General features: G+C 39.3%; 1 protein-coding gene across 1 annotated transcript in view; it reads left to right on the plus strand.

Annotated features, from left to right (window-relative positions):
* ush2a (Usher syndrome 2A (autosomal recessive, mild)) overlaps positions 1-27,057 on the plus strand; it is a 223,593-nt gene that overhangs the window by 20,851 nt on the left and 175,685 nt on the right. Inside the window, exons 6-12 of the mRNA XM_040127015.1 lie at positions 9,843-9,978; positions 13,289-13,352; positions 14,269-14,370; positions 14,671-14,860; positions 16,364-16,578; positions 19,579-19,800; positions 22,111-22,204. Of these exons, the coding sequence (XP_039982949.1) occupies positions 9,843-9,978; positions 13,289-13,352; positions 14,269-14,370; positions 14,671-14,860; positions 16,364-16,578; positions 19,579-19,800; positions 22,111-22,204 (1,023 nt within the window). The remainder of the gene's footprint in view (positions 1-9,842; positions 9,979-13,288; positions 13,353-14,268; positions 14,371-14,670; positions 14,861-16,363; positions 16,579-19,578; positions 19,801-22,110; positions 22,205-27,057) is intronic.

The following is a 27,057-nucleotide window of genomic DNA, read 5'->3' on the forward strand; positions in this document are numbered from 1 at the left end:
GAGTCATATTTCCAAAAACATTGTACATCACATGTCAGTCAGTCTTTCTGAGGTTTATTTCAGCAGCTATAATTTCATTGCTATAATCGCCTTGGCTCTGTCTTCAAGCCATGCTAATGGAAAATTTGTCATTAGGAATACTGCTTAAGAGGTCAGTAGGTCATTGGCCACTATAGAAGTCTTCTACCTGTCAGTTAAGTAAAGTACTATTGTAATAAAGTTAAATAAACTACTTTTACAATAACACTAAATAAAATACTGTTATAATAAAGTTAAATAAAGTACTTTTACAATAAACGCAGTGACTTTTGGCCGCCGCTTGAACAAACTAACAGATCCCCAGTTCCCACTCTGATGCTAACAAGCTCACTGGCTAGCTCCTGTGCTAACTGTTCAGTGTAAATAATAAATTAAATATTGATTCAGGAATCGGCGTGTCAATTAAAAAATAGTTTAAAGAAAGAATCGCGATACTTAAGTGAATTGATTTTTTTTTTTTTTTTTTTTTTTTTTCCCCCCCCAGCCCCTAGTAAGAGGGGTGATATGCAGCCCGTGAAGAATCTTCTACTGAGTTTCCTTAAGTCTGTTATATGCAAACTCAGATGTGATCAACATATTTAGTACCTAAATCTCTTTTCCGTTTACGAGAAATATTCGGCAACCCATATATGTCAGAGGAACAGAGAAGTGAATAAAATGATGATATTTTACATTTTGGCGCTACAAAATAAATCTCTGCGTCACTACAAGGGAGTATAACAGAAAAGGAGGTAACACAAGAAAATCTAAAATCTATAGCCTCAGTCGCAGCTATACAAAGAAATGTTCCTTGGGAATATCAAATACATTATCATTAGCATTAGCATATCCTTAGCATTATCTTTAAATAAGTCACCAAGTTCATGAATCCCCTTTCATGGGGAGTGTGGAGAACCAATCCAGGAATGGGGGCTAAGTGGGCTAAGTGGGCAACCCTGGCGAACGCCTCTTGACACAGGAAAGGTTCAGAGTGCCGTCCGTTATGATAATAGCTGTTGGTAAATGATATATGGTTCAGATCCACTTAAGGACCCCCCCCAACCCGAATCTCTCCAGTACGTCAAACTGTCGAATACCTCCTCAGCATCTAGGGACCTGCACAATATTCAAAAGCCTTGTCACATTGCTGGTCTACTAATGTCCATGAACGAAGCCTGTCTGAGTTTATAAGAGCTGGGAGTAAATTCTTTAGCCTGGCAAGAAGTTTTGAGAGCAGCTTGGTATCAAATGAAATTAGACTGATGGGTCTGTAGGAGCCACACATGTCAGGAGGTGTGTCTTTCTTAAAAATGACAGAGATTGGCAAGGTTTAACGTATGGGGTAGAAAACTCCTGCTAAAGGAATCCAAATACATCTGTGAGGGTACTGGATGGTTTCAGGACCTCCCTTGAGAGAACCAATGACTTCTGAGACTTCTTCCTTACTTTTTGCTCATCAGATAGAGATGGGAACAGCAGATGTGCATTCTGAGCCATAGAGGTTTTTATAAAATAATCTCAATATTTGCCCAGACCCATTCCTATCTATGAGAGAGATTTTTATTGCCTGATTTGGGAAAAAAAATGGTGTCTCTTCTTTCCCGGTTAATAGCTGGTTTAAAGCAGATCAGGCCCCATTCAGCTGTTGTCCCAGAAAACTATTGCAAAATAGCTTGAATTGAGTCTCCAGACTGTGTCTTTTCCAGATCCAACTGTCTCTTAAGATAAGAGCCTATTATATCTTAAGATATAATAGGCTCACATATATAGACTTTCCAGATTCCCACAAGGTAGAATGGCTTATGTCTGGAGTTCTCTTTTCAGCGATAAAATACTGCCACTCTGTAGTAAAATACTCAACATGATGATAACTTAATAAAGTAGGGTTTAGTTGCCACTGTCTGCAGGCTGGATCTCTGTAAGTGGGGGAGATAGTTACACTAATAGGGGAATAATCAGAGAGGGACTGGGTGCCAACTTTACCGCCCACTATCCTATTTTCTCTCATGAAGAGAGAAAATAGTCTATTCTAGAAAAACCTTGCATGCAAGGTCATGCAAATCCAAGTCATCAAGAAATTCACACAGGTTTACCCTTTCTTGGATAGAGCGGGAGGGAGACATATCAATATTTGGTTAGGTACACAGTTAAGGTAAATGGACCGCACTTATATAGCGCTTTTCTAATTTTATTGATCAAAGCACTTTACACTACGTGCCACATTCAGCCATTTGCAGGCACATTCATGTGTGTGCAAAGGGATGCGGACTGGAGGAGCCGGGGATCGAACAACTGACCTTCTGGTTAGTGGGGGGGTCTTACCTGCTCTACCTCCTGAGCCACAGCTGACTAAAGGTCACCTCCCAAAAGTATGTATGGAAAGGAAAATGTTGCAAAATCTGAAAGTTTCATATATGTTTGGAGCGTATATTAATTCAAGGATAAGATGATAAACATACAGGTAGCTAGATAAAAGTACATAGTGACCCTCTTTATCTGTTATTGTTTTATCAAGGGTAAAAGGCAGGCAACGATGTAGGAGAATAGCAATCCCCCTGCATTTTGAGTTAAGTGCTGAGCAGAATATCTGGCCCACCCACATCCTCCTTAATTTAATATGCTCCAGATCTGATAGGTGGGTTTCTTATAGAAAGGCTATCTGACATTTCTCTTTCTTAAGGAAAGAGGTTATTTTCTGTCATTTGATGACATGGTCAATGCCCTTAAAATTGGGTGAAATCATTTTAAGGTTACTCATGTATGTTTTTTACACTTTCTACAACACGTGGACATTGAGCAACACAGATAAATGATCTGATAAATCTGATGAGAGAGAATGACATACCAGCTGTAGGGATGTCTATCCCACTGCAGATTTTCATTCTCTACAACCCTCCCGTCCCCAGCCGACCAATGGCATCAAAACACAGTCTGTCGAAAGTAATGGAATATCATTGAGGAAAAAATAAAAGGGTAAATATGGTAAATGAGTGTTTACATTTTTACTATTAGATGAGAAGAAAGGAATAACTGACAACATATAGCAGCAGTCATGCTCAGAACCAAGCAAACTCCACGCAACTTTCACCGAAAACAGTGAAAGTGAAGCATAAACTGGTTGGGTTGCATATATGGAGCTGTATTCCTCTCTGGATAAGCTGTTAGCATGTCCCTTTGAACTGACGTCTGGCCTACCTCACCTGGGCCAATAGAATCTGGTGGATGTAAATCTTGCTGCCCTGCTGGGTGAGCTCACCTTTCTCCGTGAACATGCAAGAATCCTTTGTTTGTCATTGAAATACTCTGTTTGCCCTGACGATCTTAATAGTTCCTCGCTAAGATCCCCACATTACACTTTCTGATGTCACTCACTCGGTTCGCATGTGGAGACAGGAATGTCTGGGAATATCCAGCAACCTCTCCCCCAAAACGATCTTAAGGTTAAGGTGATTGAACACACTTGACCAAAAGCAGTGCTCAACATTATGAACACCCCTTAGCCCCCCTCAGTGTAAATTTAAAAATAATTGTAGCAGGTTTTTCTTACTTGTGCAGTTGTAAATTAGCTAATTAGATACAAGATAAAACAGGGGTTGCACAGTTTGTTCAGTTGAACTACTGGTAATCAGGTTTTTGTTAAGTGAGAGCTCTTGGGAGCTCTTGCTTCAGTATAATCACAGTCCAAATGATATCAATTGCACCAGTGGTGATGTAAACAAATAACATTGCATTTGAGAACAACAATGAACTAGAGCCATTTTGTCTTTCCTCTTCCATTCACCCCCTCTCTACCTTTGTTGTCCTGGCCCAGCTTCTCTTTCTTTCACATGATATTATTCAAATTGAATAGTTCCCTATCACCCCCTTGTTTCCTGTAGAATTTTGGTAGGGCCAAGGTATTACTTAAACCAACATTGATTCCGTTTTTGATATGACCCAAGCTTATTCTGCAGAATGATCCTGAGCTCTATAAAAAACAAAACCGTCTTCAATTCCACTGACATGTAATTGAATCATATCCTTAAAAAGACATCTCGCTGCGGATCAACACAGATTAATTAAATGTAGATTCTACTCCATTTATCTCCTTACATTATTCTCTTTCCCTCAGTTCCCTCTTCTTTACACAGTACATTTTTACTCTTAAGTCTATTCAGTGTCTTCTTAAATTTGTTATATTTGACAGTCAATAGTTGAGATAGACAGGAAATTAGGGGAGAGAGACGGAACTGGAATTAAACTAGGAATGTTGGGGTTATGTGGTATGCATTTTAACCACATGATCTCCAGAGCACCCTCTTTTTGTATTTCTTTTACATATTCACTGTTTTATTTCCATTGCTCCCCCTTTCTTACCCCCATTATATTGAATTTCTCCCTCCTTTCCATCCTCTGTGATATCAAGAACCATCTTGCTACATCACCTCTATTTTTCTCTTCTTCTATACTTTCCAAAATATCTCTTTCTGTGTCACTCTTTCCCATGTAACCTTCTTTTCCTCTGTCAACACTAGTGTCTTTCTCTCATCCAACAAGCGCTACATTCCACCCCCCCCATTCATCATGTCTCTTTATTTCTGTCTTTCTCTCGCTCTCTTTTTTCCTGCCTCTCTTTCACCTCCCCATTGACAGCTTCACTTGCTGTGGAATGAGATGTGTTATCAGTGAGTGGTATGTCAGTCAGTCACAGGGCAATACAGCCCAAAGCAGAGGGGCTGGGTGGAGAGAGTTTGGTGAGGCAGGATGTGTGAGGGCAGAGACAGGGAGTCAGGGATTAGAGGAGGAGATTGGTGAGGAAGAGCAGACAAGCATGAGAGGAGCAACAAGAGAGGTAGAGGTCTGAGAAAAGAAAACAAAAGCTGGGTGAGCAGAGTTCAAGAGAGCAGGGTGAGAATGGGGGGAATGAAGATATGGAATATATTTAGGGAGAGGAAGTATAGGAACTGAATAAGAACTGATAATCTAGGATTCTAGAGCACAGGGTGATGAAAAGTTAAGTCAATTAAATTTTATTGGCGTAGACCAACGAGGGTGTCTCAGATGGCATGACAATGTGTACAACATAAGACACAAGCCATCCTTAGATACTTAGTTCTGAAAAGGAAAAACTCCAAAGAAAAAAACCAACTTTAACAGGACGTAAACCCCAGGAACAGAGTAGGGGGATCCCTCTTTCAAGATGGACAGGCAAGAAGTGCCCTCTGTTAAAAGATGGCAGAAAAGGGAGTGATAGAAGAAAGAGAAACAAGGGACACGAGCCGGGAGATTTGATTGAGGGAAGTTCCCAACTATAGGGAGGAGATGAGGGAAACAAGAAAGGGGATAGAGGAGCTGAGAAGAAGGGATAAAGGACTGAGAGGAAGGGATATCGGATGAAGGAGTTGGATTGACAGAATGAGAAGAGGAGAGGAGCTGATGGGTTAGGGTTTACGACTGAGATGGGATCTTCCAGGATAAAGGTCAAACAGGGACAGTGGGGTGAGTGTAAACTAGTGTCTTCTTTAGGAAAATGAAAAAGGGATTCTCTGCAAATTGTCAATTATACTTCTTACTTGAATTCACTCATACGTACACACAAACACACAGACCGCGGTAAGCTCCTGTATAGAGATTTCAACCTCTTTAGCTTTCATAAAGTAATCAGACAGCAGTAAGATATGTATCCAGGAAAGGTTTTCTGTATTATATATCTTAAGGTCCCATTAATTTATTTTGACCTCAGGCTGTCACTTCTGAGGTTCTTAATTCAGCAGCCCTGTTCCACTTGTAAATAAAATGTTATTTTTAAGCCTTACGCTTTGAGCAACATGTCAGATGTTTGGATAATGTCTGGCTGTTTAGTATAAAATATTTATTCAGGTGAATTGCTGAACTGAATTGCTCTAGTATGAAACTGCGTTATGACAGCTGTCTGTCAGAAATGGCCAGCACTCCACAACAAGCCCCAGCTTATCTACATTTTGATTATGACAAAAATGTTATATTACAGTATAGTGATATTATATGTACTATAGTCACTCTCCAATGTGTGTTTTGAAGTATAGCCTTGCAGGATCTGCAAACCAAACATATTTGTGTATTCGGTAGCTGCATACTTGCTTATATTGCTGAGAGTTTAACATTAAAGTAACAGTAACAGTAATAGATTTACCGACTTTTCACACCCCTTCGGCGACTTTTCCTCACAAAATCACCTAACGAACAGTCTAGCGACTTTTTCGACAAACCTTAGCTACTTTCCGTAGAAGAGAGTAGCCGGTATTGCCCTGTGGGCATGAAGTCGGACTTGGCCACCGCAGGCACACCTCTCTTTGTGTCTCATTCAATTGTCCGCATTGCAGCTGACACAGACATGAATGAGCTTGTAACTTTTTCTCGGAATGAAAGTTTTACAAGTAAATATAGCCGAAATCACAGCACAGGTGTTTTCTTTAACTTATCTGTATGGTGATTTTGACAGATGCAGTTATAAAATCAGGATTTTAACAGTGCAGAGCAGCAGCTTTGAAATGGCTTGGAAATGACTGCTGGTTAACATTTAGTCTAAATGGGCCATGTTTCAGTCAATTTTTCATACTTGTTCTATTGTCTGACAACAGAAACACAAAGACATGAGAGCAAATGAGATTAGCTTTATTTGGAATTTTGCTGTATTAAATTCCTGTATAGAGAGTACGAGAGAAGCAAAGAGATAAAGGGCGGTCCAGGCATATACTAGGTTCTGACCTCGTCTTGTTCCTTTATACTTTTAAAAAAACACCAGATTAATTTACTACTCAAATCAATAGGTTTATAGTCTGCAAATCCTGAAGAGTAAAATACAGGCAGTATTATTCTATATATCACATTGTATTATTATTCATATTTTCTCTGCCTCTCTGCTGTCCACAATGTGTATGGAGCCATGGCTTGGCAGGAGTGTGAAAATCGAGAAGAGCTTTAGTCAAAATGCCAGCCTACAGATCACTAAAAGCTTTCCACTCAGGGTTTTCCTGGGCTTTTATAGAGGCTTAGTTGGTAACATTGCCAGTGGGGTGGGTTTTCGCACAGGCAAAGGGTGCTTCAAACTCCCTAAGAGCACAGAAACCTTTAGAAACAAAGCTGAAAGAAATTATTTAATAAGGAAGGGAAAATAATGAAACTTTTCTTTGAATAGGAGATATAAAATATGGTATGGTGCATTTCATTTGACAGCCTCGTGAAACACCTGCAGCACTCCCTGTAGATGGCGATACTGCACATAGACAATATTATAGCCACAAGTCACAGAATGGCAGAAGTTAAAAATAACTGTAGCTAAAATTAACATAATATGATATAATGTTGAAACAATATGTAATGTAAGAATGCTGTTAGTGTCTGTTAGGTTTAACATGAGTTGTGGCTTTGCAGGAATGTTGGAGGAGAAAGCATTTTAACTGTAGTCAACCAGGCCTTATTCAAATAGAGCCATGAATGATGGAGGGGACCACATGTGGTGCAGGGGTTAAGATTCCATATCCAAGAAAAAACAAAACAATCCAATGCACTAAGGAACAGGTGTGTATCAAATTACTGAACTGTAGCTTAAGTTTACATGATTATGGAACCCAAGTTTTTTTTTTTTTTTTAGATATTGCAGTCACAATTGTTAAAGGAAGATTTAACCTTAGCTATTTTTGTTATGGGTGCACATTGCACATTGAGAGATTATTATTAGGCATGTAGGACAACAGGACATTCAATAAATTGAATATGCAACATACATCTACACTACATATTGTCAAATTGCACAATTATTAATCGTTTGAACACATATTAACTACTATCTGAAAATCCTTGCAATTATGCTACCTTAAAGTGCTTTGGTTAAGAAGGCTTCACACAATTACATATCCCCTGTATAAACGGAAGAGGATAGGTAGAGTTTAAAGTAGTCAATTCCTCTCTTCTGGACTTAGTGGACACAGTCCAAATGAGACTAGTTATCAACACTAAAAAATTCTCTGACTCCTTTCTTCTTTCTTTTCTCCATTCTCAAAGAACTCTGAAGTTAAACTGGCTAAAAGAGATCGAGAGAGGTAGAAGAAAGAATGAGGTAAAAATACAGAGGGACAGGGAAAAGGAAAAATGGAAGGAAAGTGTATGTGAAAGCTAACAAAGGGGAGTTGGCTGTGTTTCAAAAGGGTGCGTGGCGGCTAAGAAGGATGAAGTGCTTCAGGATTCATTTACATCAGGCTTGACAACTGCCTCACATCTCCCCAAGAGCCACACAGCTCTGGCTTAGAGCTTCCTAAAGAGGCCCCTTCCTCTAGCTCCCTCTCTTACACCCGCTCTCTGACTTTTCTTTTTCTCCCTCCTGTCTCTTTTTTTCTCTTTCCTTTTTTCACTTTTATTCTCGCCCAGTCTTCAATCAGCCATCATGAAAGTGTCTGTCTGGGCGTCTTAACTATCCTCTGAGAGGCAGACACTTGTCTGGGCCTGCCTTCATCCCCTAAAGGCGTTTTTTGACTTGGACTTATTTCACTTCTCACACCTTTTTCAACTTCCCTAAAGAGCTGACAACAAGTGAGAGGGACAGGGCAAGATAAACATGAGGGAAAGAGACAGGAAGGAAGATGAGAGATGGAAGTCATCATCTGAGAGGGAAAAGACAGTAAAGATGGTTATGAGAAATAGGGAGAGAGGGAGCAAATGAATATGAGGGAAGGAAACTCAAAAACAGAAAAAGGTGAAGGAATCAAATGACCTCATAAAGAGGAGAAAGGACAAAGCAAGGAGGACCAGAGTGGAAGAGAGATGAGAAAGATGAGGAAGGAAAAGGGGACTCTAGAAAGACAGGGAGAGTCACGTTTATCAGTAGTCCCACTGTGTGTTTCCCAAACACAGGATTTGGAGATGGGGTAAAGGGAGACAGTGGAATGGGGGGGCACATTAAAGTTTGTTTTTTTTTTTTTTTTTTTTTTGAGGCGGGGGGGCTCTTATGGAAGTATCTTTCTTTTTGCCCGGGTTTGATGTGAGAGGGAGCTGCGCCTGCTTTGACGGTGTTGTATGCAGTGCAGTTTTTAATATTCATGCAGCAGATCGGGAAAGGAGAGAGGAAAGGAGTGGAGAGGAGATTTTTGGTCAAACAGAAAGCTAATTTGCGGCTGAGGCAGTTTAGCCTGAGGCTCTTTCTGCTACTGGGGAAATGAGCTGGAAGATTAGCTGTATGTATAATTCACACACACATGGTCACACACAAGCATGCAGAATGTGTGCATACACTTTTGTATAAAGATGCGCTTATGCACACACAGAGCAGCTGCCACTCTCTCTGAGACGTTGTGTTTTATAGCAGTAACTGCCTGCTAGGCCTTTACTATGATACTTTACTACTTTACATAACCCCCCCCCAGGCCGCTCCCTTACATGTACAGGTCTCACTGTGGTACTTAGACCGTTAACGGTATCCAGTGATGCTTCATGTTAATGCTGATTTATTACTTGATCATCTTTTTTTTTTGTTTTTTGCTCCCAAAATGTTGTTAGAGAAAAACCAACAGGTCAGTCAAGGTTGTTTTTTTTTCTCAGAAAAAACAGAAAACACAAAAAAGTGACTGCTCAGTACTTGTCTTTTCTCACCTCAGTCAAATGTTCATGCTACTCTGAAAAGGTACTCTGGAAAGACTAAGTGATTTATTGTTTACTGTAGTTATTATAATTGCTGTAATATAGTGTAACAGTCAGAATTTGGTGACACCTTGTGGTTTTCTTCCACAGAAAATATAGACAGTTCACTGTACAAAGCTGGAAATACGCACAGTAAATACAAAGACTTTCGTCTCACTTTGACTGTTTTCCAGGTCCATGACAGACGTGTCAGTCTATTCCTGGATGGGCTTGAGGAGGATGGGACACCATTTGACACACAACCTCTGACTGCCAGACTCTTTGATATCAGCGTGGATGGTGCCATGTGGGTGGGACTCAGCTCTAATGGTAAAGATGGCTGTTTTCTTTTTTTTGAACATAAATATTTAAGCTTTTATATTTTTGACTTGTTAAGAAGTTAGGACCCTGGACTAGTACTACATTAGTTCAAGATTCCCCAGATGCTTCAGCTCTTCAGCAGTATTGTAGTAAAATATCTTTCAAACGTATCAAAATGATAAAACGGTAAAAAATGTATATAGTTACACATTCAATTGTATGTTCCATCCTCCTCAACAGGCACCACCATCTGTTTTTTTACCACCGAGTGGAGAAAAATTACCTCTTAGTTTATCTTGTCTGTATATCTTGATATGGTGTCAGTGGCTACTCCACCTTTATTTTCCTCTCAGCCTTTATCCGCCTTCAACTACACATCTGTGATTGATTGGTGGTGCCTGGGAGCCGTCTCAGTCAGTAGGAGAGAAATTGAGAGAAAAATGATATCCGTTCATCTTCAGGGTGATAAACGAGTGTTTTTCTTCTCGTTTATCAGGCATTGATCCCGAGTTCACTTCAGGTAGGATCTGATCAGCTGAAGATCACATCAGAGGGGGTGATCAATACAAGCAATTGGCTCAGGGTAGAGAGAGAGAGAGGGAACGTGTGTGTGTGTGTGTGTGTGTGTGTGTGTGTGTGTGTGTGTGTGTGTGTGTGTGGTTGTTTGACCTGGGGCTGTATCTGGTATTCTGATCAGTGGATTGATTATGCGGATGCTGATCAGATGTATTGATTAGAAACTATGTCTGTTTTTGGAGGGGAAAACCTGTGTGTATGATAAGTACAATGAGAAGTTGACAAGAGAAGAGCTTATGCCAGCCAATGTTTTTAAAGTAATCGATAACGATAGCATGATTGGTTAAAGAGGCCCAGAATATTCCTGAATCAGCTGCTAAAAACAGATCATTAATAGCTTTAAGAGAACTGATTTGGTGCAGTGGTGTGGATTTATCAAAACATGCATGAGCTTGAGTGGTCACAAATTTGCGACAATATGGGAGATTAACCAGATTAACCAGCGATAGCTATTCAGTGTATTTACATTCTCATATTACCTTTTTCATTTTTACTGGTGGATGCTGCCATTCCCATGCAGGATTCAAATGGCCTTTACACACATGGAGGATTCACAGGAAACAATGCAGCATGTGTATAATCCAGTGTTACAGTTTTTAATTTTGTCATATATATCAGTGATCATCGATTACTTTTCTGATAGATTAAGTGATTGTTGATGCATTAATGTCTTAACGTTAATCAAAAGCATTCAGTTGGCAAAACATGGGGGGGCTTTTATTGGGAAGCAGTCAAAGGAAATGCAATGTATTTGTCAAGGTGTGTTTGCTGCCGGAATCCAAGGACCTATAGTATTAAATTGCAGTTGCTGTTGCCATTATCTTTAATGTTCAGAGTTGTGACAGGGCCAATGAAGGACATAGAGAAAAAAAAGAGACAAAAATAATTCATAACCCCTAGTTGTCTGTATTAAATGTCATCAGTTCTGAAAACATAATAACAAAGAAGGGGAAACTGAGAGAGATGGTTGACAGAATCCGAAAAACAGAGAGAAAAGACAGAGACCTACACAGAGAAAAGAGAATTAAGGCTTATACCTTGCATCATCCCAGTAACAATAGAGAGAGTGCTTTTCAGAGGAAGGCATAATCCCATTTCCACACGCTAAAGAAATCCTGAGCCAAAGCCTAAGGCTGCACAACCACACACTAACACACTTACATCCCATAACACTCTCTTGCTCACGCTCTGTTTTACACACTCATAAACCCCCAACACACACACTATAGTTGGCCCAAACATGGCAAAGCCTCTCTCAAATGCAAATACACACATAGATGCACACAGTCATACACTCTCTTTCTCTAAAGTGAGGATGTTTTTTGGAATACACACAGGGAAAGCCTCAGACACACATGCACACACTTTCACAGACAAAGCTAGACATGGCATGGGTTCTGTCGATGCTGAGAGACGTTATCCATTTTCTAAGAGTTGTTGTCAAACTAGACAGAAGTTTGTTGGACACTAAAAGACTGGCTCTCTTTGGACCAGCATCATTGTCTGTGTGGGTCTCTATCCAACATTGTCGCATAAGTATGGTCGTTTGAGGAGACGTTCGGGGGCTTGCCAGTGTTTATTTACGTGTTTGATGTTGTTTCTTGTATGCAGTCCAGTATCCACATGTGTTTCTGGACATTGTGCTCATATGTTTAACATATTTCAGTCTATGTTTTCTTGATAAACATACTTTGGCATCTAGGCGTACTTGATATTGTGGCACCTTAAGTCCAACACCTTTGTATGATGTACTGTACATCCTTGCATTCCCAACTTGAAACTTGTTGTCACTTTTTAGACCAACTTACACTGTACATTTATTATATCTTAAAAAAATAGAGATTAATCAATTAGTGAATAAACAGAAGATTCATCTGTGATCATCTTTGGTTCTGCAAACTTGTAATGGGCTTTTTTCTCAATTTTCTGTCATTTATAGACCAAACAATGAATCAGTTAATAAACTAGAATTGCAGTCAGTAGAGCGCATACCTCCGCCGAAGCCAAAAATGCCCTACCTCACAATGTTAACGAAGTGATTTAAAAATTTGTGGATCCGCCCCTTTAACTGGATCAGCAACAAAATTGAATGGGTTCTTCCCTGGCCCATGCCCCATCTCTCCACTAAGTTTGGTGCAAATCAGTTCAGCCCTTTTTGCATAATCCTGCTGACAAATAAACAAACAAACAAACAAACCAGCAAACAGACACATGGGTGGAGGTAACAAAGTATTTGGCAGTTTAATTAATGATGAAAATAATAGTTATTTGTAGCAGCTCTGCATCCTGCTTAATATCGTCTTCTCCACAGTTTAGAAAAAATAATTTCAATTAGTCCAGAATAGACAGTGGTTTTGGACATAAAGCTTTCTACAGTAAATATTCAGATCAGTTAAACACAGTTTTCCACTGTTGGGAAAATGGGTGAAGCAAATGGGTAATACCTGGTTATCCTTAGACAGGCCTGTTTTTGCCCTGGTCTCAAACCAAGCTAATGATTTTGCCCTTTTAAGTCCTGTTGCTCTCTAGTGGAAGCAAATGTAGACTGTGGCAGATCCTGTTCGGCTTTGTTTCGTGAACTTGGCCATTATAAGCAGCTGTGGGCAGCCTCACTTAGCTTGTATCAAGAAACTGATAAGATAATCTACTAAATACTGTGAAATCCTCTCACTCACGTCCTTCAGGACAAACCCATTAACACCTTCCTGATGTTCTTTTTTCTCCTCTCTTTTCATCTCTCCAGGGTCTAATCAGTTCATTGGGTGGATGCAGGACTTTAGATTTTATCCTGCCACTCTGACCAACAGGTGAGTTGGATAGAGCGAGGCGAGAGTCAGGCAATGAGCAGCTATCTACAGAGAGAGAGGGAGGAATCACAAATGGACCAAAGGAAACGAGTGTTGTGAAAGAAAAGGTTAGATGGAAGAAGGAAGGGAACCATGATTTACACAAGCAAAGGAGGGGAAGTCATAGCTCTAGACAGAATGATTAAAGGGAAAAACGATAAAAATGAGGAGAAATAAACAGAGGTATTGTATAGAGTAAATCAAGAAGGGAAGAGGAGCAGTATGGAGTGATAAAAGGAGAGATGGTAAGAGGAAAGAATGGTAATCGTTGCATCTTAATATCCATACTGCTTCCAAAGGATTTTCCCGAGAATTCAATACAAGGCAATTAGTCTTTTGCTTACCAGTGATGTATTGCACACAGTAAGGACTTGGAGCTTACAAGTTTGTCTCATCAAGATTGGGGTGAGACAAAATGAGGGATCGAGTTTTCAAATTAGGCCTCTGATTTTCCACTTTGCCCTAAGTGTTCAGTGTAAAGCCAATCCCCGGGGGCTTTGAGATTTTATCTCAAAACCGAAGTTGGTACAAAGGTTTGTCGATTGTTACTGTCATTTTTTAGTCTCAGACTAGTTCAGTCTCGCTATCACTGCACAACTTGATATCCCCAAATTTTGGGAATTCCTGCGTTTTTATTTTTTTCTTTGGTGTTTAAAATGTTTTATTTCATTATATTTTTCATATAAAACATAGCCATGTAGGTTGAGTCAAATGCATTTTCATAAAAACTGCTAACTCATTAAGCAATATTTAACTATTAACTTCATGTAATAGTAAAATGGTCCTTTTCTCATTCCAGTTTACTATGGATAGGATTACATTTTGCTCTAGTGTTGTATTATAGTTTAATATACTCTACTGTTTCTTGTTTTAACAGGGAAATAGTGGAGTTGTACTCAGGAGTCCTGCCTGAGCTCCATGCCCAGTCAGAGTGTCGCTGTCCACCCAGTCACCCCAGAGTACACCCTTTAGTTGAGAGGTACAGTACCACAACTTCTCATGTACGCATAACTGTGACTAAATATTGTAAGTGAAAATCTGGTTTATCCCCAGCAGTCCTCTGCACTGCTTAATAACAAAGTTTTTTATTATTTTTTTTTGTATGTATTTATTTTGATGAGTCTGCATTTTGGTCACTTCTAAATGCCTGTTTAAAGCTTTACCCTACAAAGACTTAAGTGTTAATATAGGGAAGTCCTGTGTTGAAAACGAGTATTATTACAGTTTAATTTAAAATAACTGGTACTGTTGTGTACCTAAAGACTGTCACTGTTTACAGATACTGCATTCCCAATGCTGTTGAGGACACCACCAATGACAGAGTCTTAAGACTGAACCTTAATGCTCATCCACTCAGTTATATCAATGATCAGGACATGGGCACCCCATGGCTTTCTAAGATCATGACTACACAGGAACTGGATGAAGGAGTCACAGTTACTGTGGATTTGGCTAATGGACAATACCAGGTAACTCATCTCATATCACTCACTCAATATTTACTTTAAGGATACAAATGTGGATGCATAAACAGTGGTGTAAATAATTTGGACACTATTTAAAATTATTGCAACAACCTACGCTCTCATGTGAAAATATGTGTGAGATATAAAGAAGCAGAATTTTTTATTTAGATGATTACAAATTGGAGTCAATATCTACAATTTGGTTATGCTTTTCCTATGATAAGTCTGTAGATACTCTATAGTTATTACAGAATACCATTTTCATGCTTTTATGTCAATATTGAGCAGCATTGCATGCACATGAAACCCTGGTGCTGGTTGTGAGCCAATGTCAGATAATACGTGTTGACCCAGTCAGAATGACAACAAATGTGAGTCATTCTAGGTCAGTGTTTCATCTAAAAGGTGTATCAGCCTCCTTACCTGCTCATCATAGTCACATTTGTTGTTAGCTTCTGAGGCTTGGACAGTCATTTAAATTCTGTCATTATGGAGTTGGAATTGTACAATACAAACACTGCACTGTATCTATTTGCTTGCACCTGTGTGTGGTGCGGACAGTAGTTTCATCTTCTTTCTAAACGAAGCAGTGAGAGACAGACAGGGGGGCAAAGAGAGAAATAGAGAGAGAGAGTGAGCAATAGAGAGAAGGGGAGAGAGAGAGAGATTGCTGGATTTGGGCACTGTTGACTCTGGGGTTGTCAAAAGACTCATCCCTCTTCTCTCTGAAGTGTGTATGTGAGTGTGGGCAGGATTTTGGGAGCTGTCCTGACGCGGTTGCTCAACTCAAGTCCCCAGATAAAAGACACTTTCTGAAGTTCGGGGTATGTGTGTTAGTGTGTGTGGGTTTGCACAGTGGTTGTGGCTTAATGCGCTCCCTGCTGTGTAAGCCACTGTCCCAGTACCCACTGTAGTGGGGCAGATAACACTTAACACACACACCCACACCTACACACAGACACACTTGTCTGTACTTGTGTGTGTGTGTGTGTGTGTGTGTGTGTGTGTGTGTGTGTGTGTGTGTGTGTAAATATGTGTATGTGTTGTGTGAGGGCTGTCTGTTTTCAACACAAACCCTTAATTATAATTTTGTGTCCTGATACAAAAGACAAGTAATGATTTATGAGCAAAATGGCATTTTTACCATTTGAAAAAGACTGCAGAGGACCTGTCATTAAAATGCGGTTTGGATCAACACACAGCAAATGACCAATATGTTTTAATGTTTTGTCCACACCCTTTAAATATATGAGGCAGCAGAAAATTAGTAGCACCTCTTAGTATAATGCAATGCAAAACAATAACAGCTCTTACTATGGCCTTGAATATTACCATAGAGGTGATTAAATATGTCTGGCACAGTGTCAACAAAATCTGAAGATTTAAAGCTTCACCATATTGGATTTATTGCATGCCTGCTGTGTTGAATTGCATAACATTGTACAGATGCAACTGTATTGCAAATCTGGTGCTATTCAGTCTAACTCGTACCCCTCTCTTCTCCAGGTATTCTACATTATAGTTCAGTTTGGCGGCCTCTTGCCTGAATCCGTTCTGATCCAAAGGCGGAGGTTTGACCTCACAGAACCCCAGAGTGGAACCACCACAGAACAGCCCTGGTTAGACTGGCAGTACATGGCCAGAAACTGCAATGTGTTTGAAATGCAGAACAATGGGCCTTTACTGAGACCAGACTCAGTCAATTGTCTGCAGCTGCGCAGGTAGGTATGATATGTGAACGCATGGTAATGGAAAGTAGTCATTGTCATTGAATATATTAATATTGACCATACACTGAAAATATGATGTATATCTCTTATGTACTAATACGCTGAAGCAGTAATATGGACACTAATAACAAATAATAACTAACAAATATTTAGTGACTTAAGATGAAGCTGTTTCTGGCCACAGAGTAATCATCCCATTTGAAACTGTGTCAGCTATACATGGAAAAGCTGAAAATAAACTCTTCAGTCAGTCTTTTCTGCTTGGGGCATTTTCCCCAGAGCAGGACCACATGTTCTTATTGTATGCTATCTGGTGGTCATTGCCTCTTTAATGCAAAGGAGATTACACAGAAAATTACTGGCAAGACTAAATAAGGAAATATATGAACACACACAAACGCATATAAAGGCACATTTGTACACACGTGTTTGTATCTGTTAGTGCATGTACAAACATATGCAAAACGTAAGTCAAAAGAAATCATAGGAAATCAAACATATGCATTACACACAGACAGTAAACACACACACACACACACACACACACACACACACTCTCTCTCTCTCTCTCTCTCTCTCTCTCTCTCTCTCTCTCTCACACACACACACACACACACACACACACACACACACACACACACACACACACACACACACACACACACACACACACATACACACAGAGGCACTCTCACAGTGACTAGATTTATTGAAGCTAACCACCTACAGCGTTGCCTTGGCACATGACCGCTAACGGGCGATTGGCACTAGATAGAGAAATTGGGTTTGGAACGTAGTCTAACATACACTCATCTCACACACTAAATCTTGGCATAGCTGCTTGAATGAAGGCCTTGGTTGGCAGTAGATAGAACAGGTATGAATAGATCACAGATTATGTAGTCACTGCTTATTTTTCACTTGACTGACAAATGATATCACATACAACCTTTCCTGGCACAGTTATACGTATTAGTTAAATTGGCATGAGAGCAACTGAACCTCACACTGGCAACATAATAACACTCTCTGTGACATTAGCAGTTGATAATTATATCAAAAAGAGCACTGTCTTTGATCTTGCAATATTTATGTTTTTTATCTTGCAAGATTCATTTAATCCTGCAAGGGACATTGCTTCCTCTGAGCTTGCTGGAGTGTCTGGCAAGATAAATTTAAGAGCCTCTCAGTCATTTCAGGTGTTTTCATACCAGCCAGTTACAGTTCTGCTCCAGGAGTGCTGTTAGTGACCCATTTGCATCCTTTCTACAGGTACAGATAAACAGGTAATTTTGTGATGCAACAGAGATGAGCACGCAGCAGTGGGTAATGCTAATGTTAAAAACAGTAAAAGACTTTTGGTGCTGTACTTGTCTCGTTAATTTAATGGTAACAGTTGTAGTATCACAGCCAATTCACATTTAAAAAAAAAACCTGTTACTGAAGTTTACAAAAATGCCCTCACTGGAATCATGCGTGTTGTTGTTTACAAGATCTCATTTTGAATTGAATAATGGCCGAAATATGCACTTCATATAAAAAAACTCATAAGCATGTAAATATCCTTTTTTGTTATTGCTTGGAATAAGTTGCTTGACCCTTTTTTGGCGAAAAATCCAGCCAGATTGACTAGTGCAATATTCCTTGCACTGTTCAAAAGCAGAGAAGTTATTGATGTTGCCATTCTCTCAAGTTTAACTAGCTAATAAATGACCTATTAATTACACATCACGTGTAATGTCAAGGGGGAACAGTTTACTATATTTGGAAACTTTTCCCATGTGCAACTGATTGCAAAAGAAAAAAGTTTCAGTAGTTAACAGCAGTTTGGTGTTCAGTTAGTTTAATTTTGCAAACTGCAGGGTTTCCCCCATGAAAATGGTTGGCGGGGGTGGTAAGTGCCTGAATAAGTGGCCTGAATAAGAGCGTGCATGTGTGCACCCATAGGTGTGTGCTTGTGTGTTCATAGCTGCTCTCAGGTGTGTTTCAAAGAAGATTTTACTACCTTGCCTATCCATAGGTGAACACCCGAACCTCAAGGTAGAAACACTGAACAAGTACATTTAGTTACATTAAGAATGCATTTTTATGGACATGTACACACACGTACAGTACTTTATGTTTACAACAGTAGGTATGATAGTGTGTACACTATTTGTTTTATGCTAGAAGCCAGACAAACATAAACACACACACATACATGCACAAGAGAAGTGGCCTGAATAAGTCTTTTAGCATTAACTAAAGACAAATAGGAGAAGGCTTCTAAGGGGAGGGGTGACAGAGGAAAAGGAAGTGAAGAAGTCGTCTGTAGAGGTGAAGACAGAATAATAGTAGTTTTTGTCTTTTACTTGCCACTTCTTTGTTCGGGTGTACTGTATTATTTGCTGTATACTATGGCCCGACCAGTAGGGGACTTTTGAGGCTGATATCAGTATTTGAGATTTTTAAAAAATATGGTAACGGTATATCGGTTGATAATACTTTTCTAATAGAAACCACACTATTGATATGTATCCCTTGTATTTGTTTTTTTTAAAGAACTGTGACCAAGATGCTTACTAAGAGGGACATTGTTCAGTGTTAAAATCAACTTGTCAGTTCTCACTGGCTACAAAGCTGGCTTTCTCAATTCCTCAGACCCAGTCTGGCATTTCTGTACTGCAGTTATTTATCTGCTGACATATACCACAATAGCGATATATCTATATTAAGCTTATATTGGCCGATATATCAGCCTGTGTGGTTTATCGTTCTAGTTCTGTTGTACACCACTGATTACATCTGAAGATGTTACTACTCCATAGCATCACTACTAAATTGAGATGTCCCTAAAATTTTCTCACAGCTAAAAAAAAAAGGTCCTTTCCCACACGATCACCAAAAAACAATTTTATTGAAATTTTATATTTTAAAAAATTCATATTTTTTTCCAGTTTTTTTGTTCACGCCTAATTAGTTTAAAGTGTGTTTATGTTTCCTGCATTCCAGCGATGTGCCTTTCTCAGGAGGTAACATTACATTCAGCCTGCTCAGCCCACAGCCAAACCTGAGGCCAGGCTATAATGACTTCTACAACACTCCTGCCCTGCAGAAAATGGTACATGCCACCCAGGTCAGGATACATTTGAAAGGGCAATACCACACAAAAGTAGCCGGGGTCAACCAGCGACACAGATACTATGCCATCAATGAGATCACCATCAGTGGCAGGTGAGGAGTTAAAAATATATATACTCAGAAAATCCACTCTAACTATCTCATCTGTTTCTGAAAGTGGTAGGTGGTGTTTTAGTTGTTGTCATAATAAATTAATTCATCTGGATATGTAATTCTACGTTATGTTTTGAAGAACTTAAATTGTACACCATGAAGTAGAAAGTCAAATTGTCATACCTCAAATCTAAATATAGCTTTTATATCTTAAAGTGCAGTTCTGTTGTATTTGATATCTATAAAAAATATTTATATTCTGCATAACAACAATACCTTTACATATTTTTGTAAGTGTCAACAATTTCACTAATTAGTGAAAGGGAACCAGCATATGTAGCATAATTCCAGTTTTGTTAGTTAACAGTCATTCCTGCCACAGTTGAAGATGTTTGTTATAAAAGAATATTTTGACACTGATTGTTGAATTTCAGCAGAGGTTTTTGAGAGTAATTGTGAACACATCTCTTCATTAGACTGACAGAGTGACTATTTTTTATGACTGGTAATTATAGGATTATGCAGGAGGCAGTCATCTCTAACTCTTTCTCTCCCTCCCCCTCCCTCTAAGCTGTTTTAATTAGTAGCTTGTTACAGTGAAGTAGGAGAAACAGAGATTTAGAGCTGCTGAAATCTCATCGGTGCATTCTTTATCCCCCCTCTTCACCCCCTTCTCTTTCATTATACTTCTATTTATCTTTCTCCTCATTCTTTGTAAAGCATGTAAATAGGCATGTTGGCAAGAGAAAGTACACTTATAACTTGAGCATGTGTATCTCTGCATTCATGTTCGTCCTACGTGACAGAACAATGTCCTTCTTTACTACAGTAATATCATCTTTTCATTAAGTAAATAGCAAGCAGTTTTTATAGCCCGACCACTGTTAGTTTGAAAAAGTCTGTTAACACCATATAAGTGGTCCCCCGATTTTTTAAAGATTTTTAAAAACTTATTTACTTTGTGACACTTCAAATGGAACCTGACCCAAAATACATCTTCAGTATCTTCCATAAACGAATGCCCATGCCAGTTATCGATTTAGCGCTATCGATCTAGTAGTTTTTTTTCCCAGATAGACTGACCCTGTATTCCCTATCAGGACCTTAGTCTTTGTATGTGCAATGTTAGTACATTGTACATCTATCAATTTCATCCTAATGATGCCAATAAAAAATATGAATTATTAGTGTTTCATAACCAGTTTAGAAGGCTGTTGTATTTTACATCATATCCACTGGGGCCTATGCAATCATTATTTATTAGACATTATAAGAAGAACATGAAGTTAGTTGAACCAAACGATTTTATCAAAAATTCCATAATGGGATATGACATAGCATGTCAAAAGCGCAAAAATGCTACTGATGCCCCACTGAGGGTTAGAGTTCCCTGATGTTGACTAAGTTTGAGTTTCTGTAGGTGGTGCCCTTTTCTTTCTGTGTATAAACATTTTAAATGCACAACTTTTTGTTTGCCAGTAACATTTTTTTCTCAGGACCAGTAGGATTTTTTCATGGTGTCACAGCATTGCCTCTTAGGTGTACTCCTGACATAATAAATTATAAAAAACGACTTTATTGCTTTGCAAAAAGCAAGTTCATTTTTCATTTTTACAACATTTTACCTGATTAGCAATCTTCTAAATTGTTTGTGTGTGAGCGGGATAAGTTACAACGTTGCAATTTTCTTGTCACTTCTTTTAGTTTTACCTTAGTGACTCAAATCATTGCACCATCTCAAAGGCAATGAAGCTAAGACTTGTCAGCTTCCACAAAACTGAAATACTGCATAAAAAAACTTGTGATTTGAAATAGAGAAAATCTTCAGTGCTTTTATGGTTCACATTTGATTAATCTAGCCAGCTTGTAACAGAAAGTGGCATAAAGAGAACAAGAGGTGAAAGGATACACAGAGGGAAGAAAGAAAGAGAAAAAGCAACTGAATATCTGAATGAATAATTAAATGACTGCTGTGTGTGTGTGTGTGTGTGTGTGTCTGTGTGTGTGTGAGAGAGAGAGAGAGGACTGTCTGCTATCTGTTATGTTGCTCTGATAATTCTCAGGATGGCATTTATAAATGTTGAATGGGAACTTCCTAATGGCACTACTGCCATGGGGGGGGGGGCACACTATAAAGGAGGAAGAGCTCTTGTTACATTGTTTTCTAACCCCTTTTTGTTTGTTTTTTGACTGTGATAATAAATTTGACATTCTGATGAGCAAATTTTATGCAACACAGTTTTGTTTTATGTTTATCATTTCTGTCTTACTCTTTCTCCCTTCCTCTCCCTTTCTCTGTCATCTGGCCAGATGTGAGTGTCACGGCCATGCAGACCACTGTGATACCAGTGTTACACCTTACCACTGTCTGTGTCTGCCTGAGAGCCACACAGAGGGAAATAATGTGAGTAATATGCATTTGAACCCAAAAACATTTAACACCAATTTGTAATTTTAATCTGTTTCAAAAGTGTGGTGGTGGACATCACACACAGTATTTGTTGCGAAGTTATTAGAGGGTCATGTTGACACACACAAGTTCCACCTGTTTACATTGGTTTAGGAATTTCTATTCCCAATTATCAATATCAGAATTATCCAGGTATTCAGCATTAGATGGCTCATATCATGTTCAACAATATAATCTGTCTCTCTCTCACTCTCTCTCACACACACACACACACACACACACACACACACACACACACACACACACACACACACACACACAGTGAGCACAGAAGAATCCCCCTGGGAAAAATCTCGTCATGGTCTTAATTAAGTACTTTCCTTCCTAACAACATAGAGGGAACTTCTCTAATAAATTACACACATACACACACACAAACACATTTATTAGAAACCATCCCCTGTAAGATATTTTTCCGTGTTTTTGTCTAGAAGATAAGTGTTTTAATCCTCATTTGCTGTGAAATTGACTAAGTGGAGTTAGCTGTCATGCATTTGGACGCATGTGTCATACCAGCAGTGCCAGTAGGTTCTGCTTCAAACCCGACGTTTGGGTTAATGGGCAGCTATCAGTGCAACCAGTCTGCAAAATGAGACAATACACTGTATGTTGTTCAAGTTATAAATGAAAGTTGAACATTATTTAACATAATTTTTACATTGACTGACATTGGCCCTGTTGGTGCTGGACTTTAAAAAGGGTTGTGTAATTTATAATAACTGGATATGTGGTCTCTGCCAGAAAAAGACCAAAATCTGGGACATTTTCAATTTTATCTACTGTAGGCAAATTAAAAATAATTCTTATAGTCTACACCTTTTTTTACATTGTCTTACTTCATCAGAAAAAATATTTAAACCTGAAAAGGATGTGAGTGAGTTGTCTGAATGGTAGCTATGAAAATTAAATGTGGTTTGTTTTTATGTTCCCAATAATAATGCGGGGTCTTCGTGAATCCTACATGAACCAGCTCGTAATGCATGATGTTTTACAGTTGGGCTAAAATAGCATTATTACATCACATTACATTTTATTTGCGTCAAAAGCATCTAATTTTTTTCACTGTTGATTTATGGTAATTTTCTGGTCACAGTTAGCAACAGAATATCACAGAAACTGTTCACATGCTGGTATGCTGCAGAATGTTAGCTTATGATTTCAGACCAGTTGATCTAAACCAGAATCCCAGGAACAGTTCTTAGCAACAAAGCTAATACAACTCGCCAGGTAGTAGCATCATCCCAACAAAAGCCTGTAGTCTGTCGACAGTGAAAAGTTCAGTATGACTGCTCCACCTCACTGTAGCAAAGGGACAGCCTGCATTATTCACTACTCATGTATCATTCATACACCAGCGTGTACGTGCATTTGTGTGTGCGTGTGTGTGTGTGTTTGTGTGTGTGTGTGTGTGTGTATGTGTGAGGGGACAGGGGACATTAGTGGAGAAGTACAGCTGTCAACCAGCAGCTGTTCACTGGCTTCTTTTACTTACTCTTAAACTCAAATAACAAACGCCCGCCCTAGTTTTTGTCTTACCTGAACTCCAAACTAAAATATAAGTTTTTATAGAAAAGAAGCACTACACACACACACATGCACAAACCAACGTTGGTCACTCTTTGACATAATGTATTCCCTAGTCCCGTACTCTAACATTAACCATCACAATGAAATGCCTAACCCCAACCCTTACCCTAACCCTAACCTAAACCTGATTCTAAACTGAGACCCAAAACCTCAAACAGCTCTCTGAAGTTGTGAAGACTGGCCATGATGTCCTACAAAGCCAAAAGGTCTACACAAAGATGGCACTGAAAAAAAAAAGATTTTTCTCACACATACAGTGGACATTGCGACGTAAATGCCATCACCCAGACTAATGCAGGGAAAAATCTCTCTGCCTCGCACTTTTTCTTTTCCCAACCTTCTATATTTCTCTTTTTACAATTTTCTCTTTCCTGTCTCTAGGTCCCCGCCCCACCTACATCCTCTTCTCTTTGTCAATCACTCTCTCTCTCATACTCTTTCTTTCTCTCCTGGGTCTCAGTTTAAATAATGTCTCAAATCGACTAGAACAATGACATTCCCTCAGCATGCATCTCTAATCAGCTCTCTTTTTCTCCCTGTTTGTCTTTCGCTTCATTTCACTCAGCCGTTTTCTCGTTTCTCTACTCCCCCTCACTCTTTATTGCCTTGCTTTCTAAGTATTAAATTCATTCCTGTTTGACTCTGTTTCTCATGTTTCTCCCCTGTATTTCCTCAATTTTTCTTACTGTCTCAGGTCTTTCCGTCCTCGTGATCTGTTTCTTTCCTTCACACTTCTACATTCGGTAATTGTTTTGTTTCAGAGAGATGCAATGGAAATAAGCAAAATGGATACGTTTTAGTGTGTGTGTTTGTGTGGATTTTTTATGTAAATTAATCTCTACAGCATCTATGCTTCTGTGAAAGACATCATTATGTAAAGGAGTGTGGGCAATATGTGTACGTGCCTATACAGAGTCCTTTTCTTGTATGATCATCTGTGTGTGTGTGCGCGTGTGTTCACTTTTCTCCCAAACCTGTCCATGTCATCTCTCTGAGTGAATATTCAGGGCCTTTCTTCTGTCTCCATAATATTGGAGCATAAAAGGCTGTGGGGAATATTAGCGTTTAATATTGCATGCGTTCTGTTGACTTGGATCGGCCTAGCACCATGACGGATGTTGTACTAATCTGCAGAATTTCCACAGTGACATTAAAGTGACAGAAATGCTCAGACATGTGTCAAGATGATCAACGGGGGCCTCGGAAGACACACACTTAAACTCTCACACACACACATGCCCACAAAGCACACACACTCGCCCACTTTCTCACTCTGTCTTTTGATTCTTACTTATGTGCACTCTGTGTCAGACTTGATCTCTCATTCTGTCACTCTGTCTCTGTACGTCTCTCCACAACTGATGGATTCAGTCATGTCTGAAAGCTATATCATATATTGTATTGTACATCACATCATACAATCTATTTTATGTTGTAAAATGTCTTTTTCATTTGATGGTTCAGAGTAACAGTTTTTGGGGGTTAATGTTGTCCAATATTAGTGTTACAGAAGAAAAAATATGTGATCTTGGTAAGATGCAAAAACACACCGTAAGGCATGAGGGAGGCATACATCAGGCTGTTCGTAGGTACAGATTTGACTGTGGACTTCACATCACTGAACAAATTGTGTGAGTATTTGTGTGTGTGTGTTGTTTGTGTGTGTGTGTGTGTGTGTGTGTGTGTGTGTGTGTGTGTGTGTGTGTGTGTGTGAGAGAGAGAGAGTTTGTGTGTGCACATGTTTACGTGAGTCATCACAAGACTTTAAGCATAGCACTGAGAGGTTTTAAAACTTAAATTTAGGTCTAGAATAAGATTAAGACTGGGTGGAGGATTATGCAGAGGTATCAAATTTGTAAGAATTTTTTGTGGGAATGTAGGTATATTGTATATATAAATGAAATGTACATTGTGTGTGTGTGTGTGTGTGTGTGTGTGTGTGTGTGTGTGTGTGAGAGAGTGAGTGATAGATATTGATGGCTAGTGACGTTAAGTAGCGTTGGCCAGGATCTCTGTTGCTAAAGTCTGCCTCAGCAGCAGATTTTCACCTACACTGGGGTTAACAGGGTTAACTTCAGATATACACAATGCGGGCGTGAACACACAAGCATCCGTGTGCGCACACACGCTGGGGGAACGACCTTTCCCGTGAGAGCGTGAAATTGGTCATGGCATTTAGGATAAGATGAGTTGCCCCAGCAGATTAACACACAGGCACACACACAAACACACACATGAACACACAGATGCTTGTGACATGCCATCTGAATGTCCACATATCCATTAGAGTATTCTCCTCACTCAGCAGATTTTGTCGAAACATTCAGAGTGAAAATAAGATGTTATCCTTTCCTCTGGTTCGCAGTCCACAACACACACACACACACACACACACACACACACACATGTTGGCTTACCTGTCATCTTTTTTTATACATTAAACCAGCAACTACATTGCTAACAATATTTTGTATGTTGTACTATATTCTGTTTTCATTTGCTGAATGATAACGTCATTTATGAGTTCATATCCTGGCACCATTTGTTTGCTCCTCATTTGCTTCATTGTGCGAAGACAGTGTATTCTGCCATGAAATAATTGAAAAAGAAAACACATGTTGAATTAAGAGTTAGTCTGTTGATAAAGTTCCGAGAGAAGTGCCTTGGTATCAGCAGAAAAAACTTTTCCAATGTTCTTATTAGATTTAATGTTACAGTGGACTGACCATGTGCAGAAAGATAAAAGCAATAGAATTAAAACCATGTAAACTCAATCTTCAGTATGTGCTTTTCTTTTTGCTGCTGCTACTGTGTGCAGACGATGGAGCACCATCAAAACCTTTTGTATGAAGAAGAGAATGAACGTGTGCGCTCTTCTTTTAACTCCCAAACACCAGTCCCTCGACTAATTAGCAGGCTGGGAGAGAGGGAAGGTAACGCAGTGTTGAATGAAAAGAAAGGGGAAGAAAGAAAAAATTCCCTCTCTTTCATTTGGTATGGTAATATTTCCTGCTCACATACTCATCGTGGCTATGAGAACAAGCGGTTGGGGGACGGTAGAGACAGGGGGAACCAAGTGAGGAAGGGGAGAAGTGGGAAACCGGGAGATGTACAGAGTGATTTGTTTTTGCAAAAGAGGGGAGATAGAAGAAGGAAGGAAGGGTGGGAAGATGGAGGAGGCACAGAAGTAGAGGAGACGA

Source organism: Xiphias gladius, chromosome 1 (assembly GCF_016859285.1).
Source record: "Xiphias gladius isolate SHS-SW01 ecotype Sanya breed wild chromosome 1, ASM1685928v1, whole genome shotgun sequence".
Classification (NCBI taxonomy): domain Eukaryota; kingdom Metazoa; phylum Chordata; class Actinopteri; order Istiophoriformes; family Xiphiidae; genus Xiphias; species Xiphias gladius.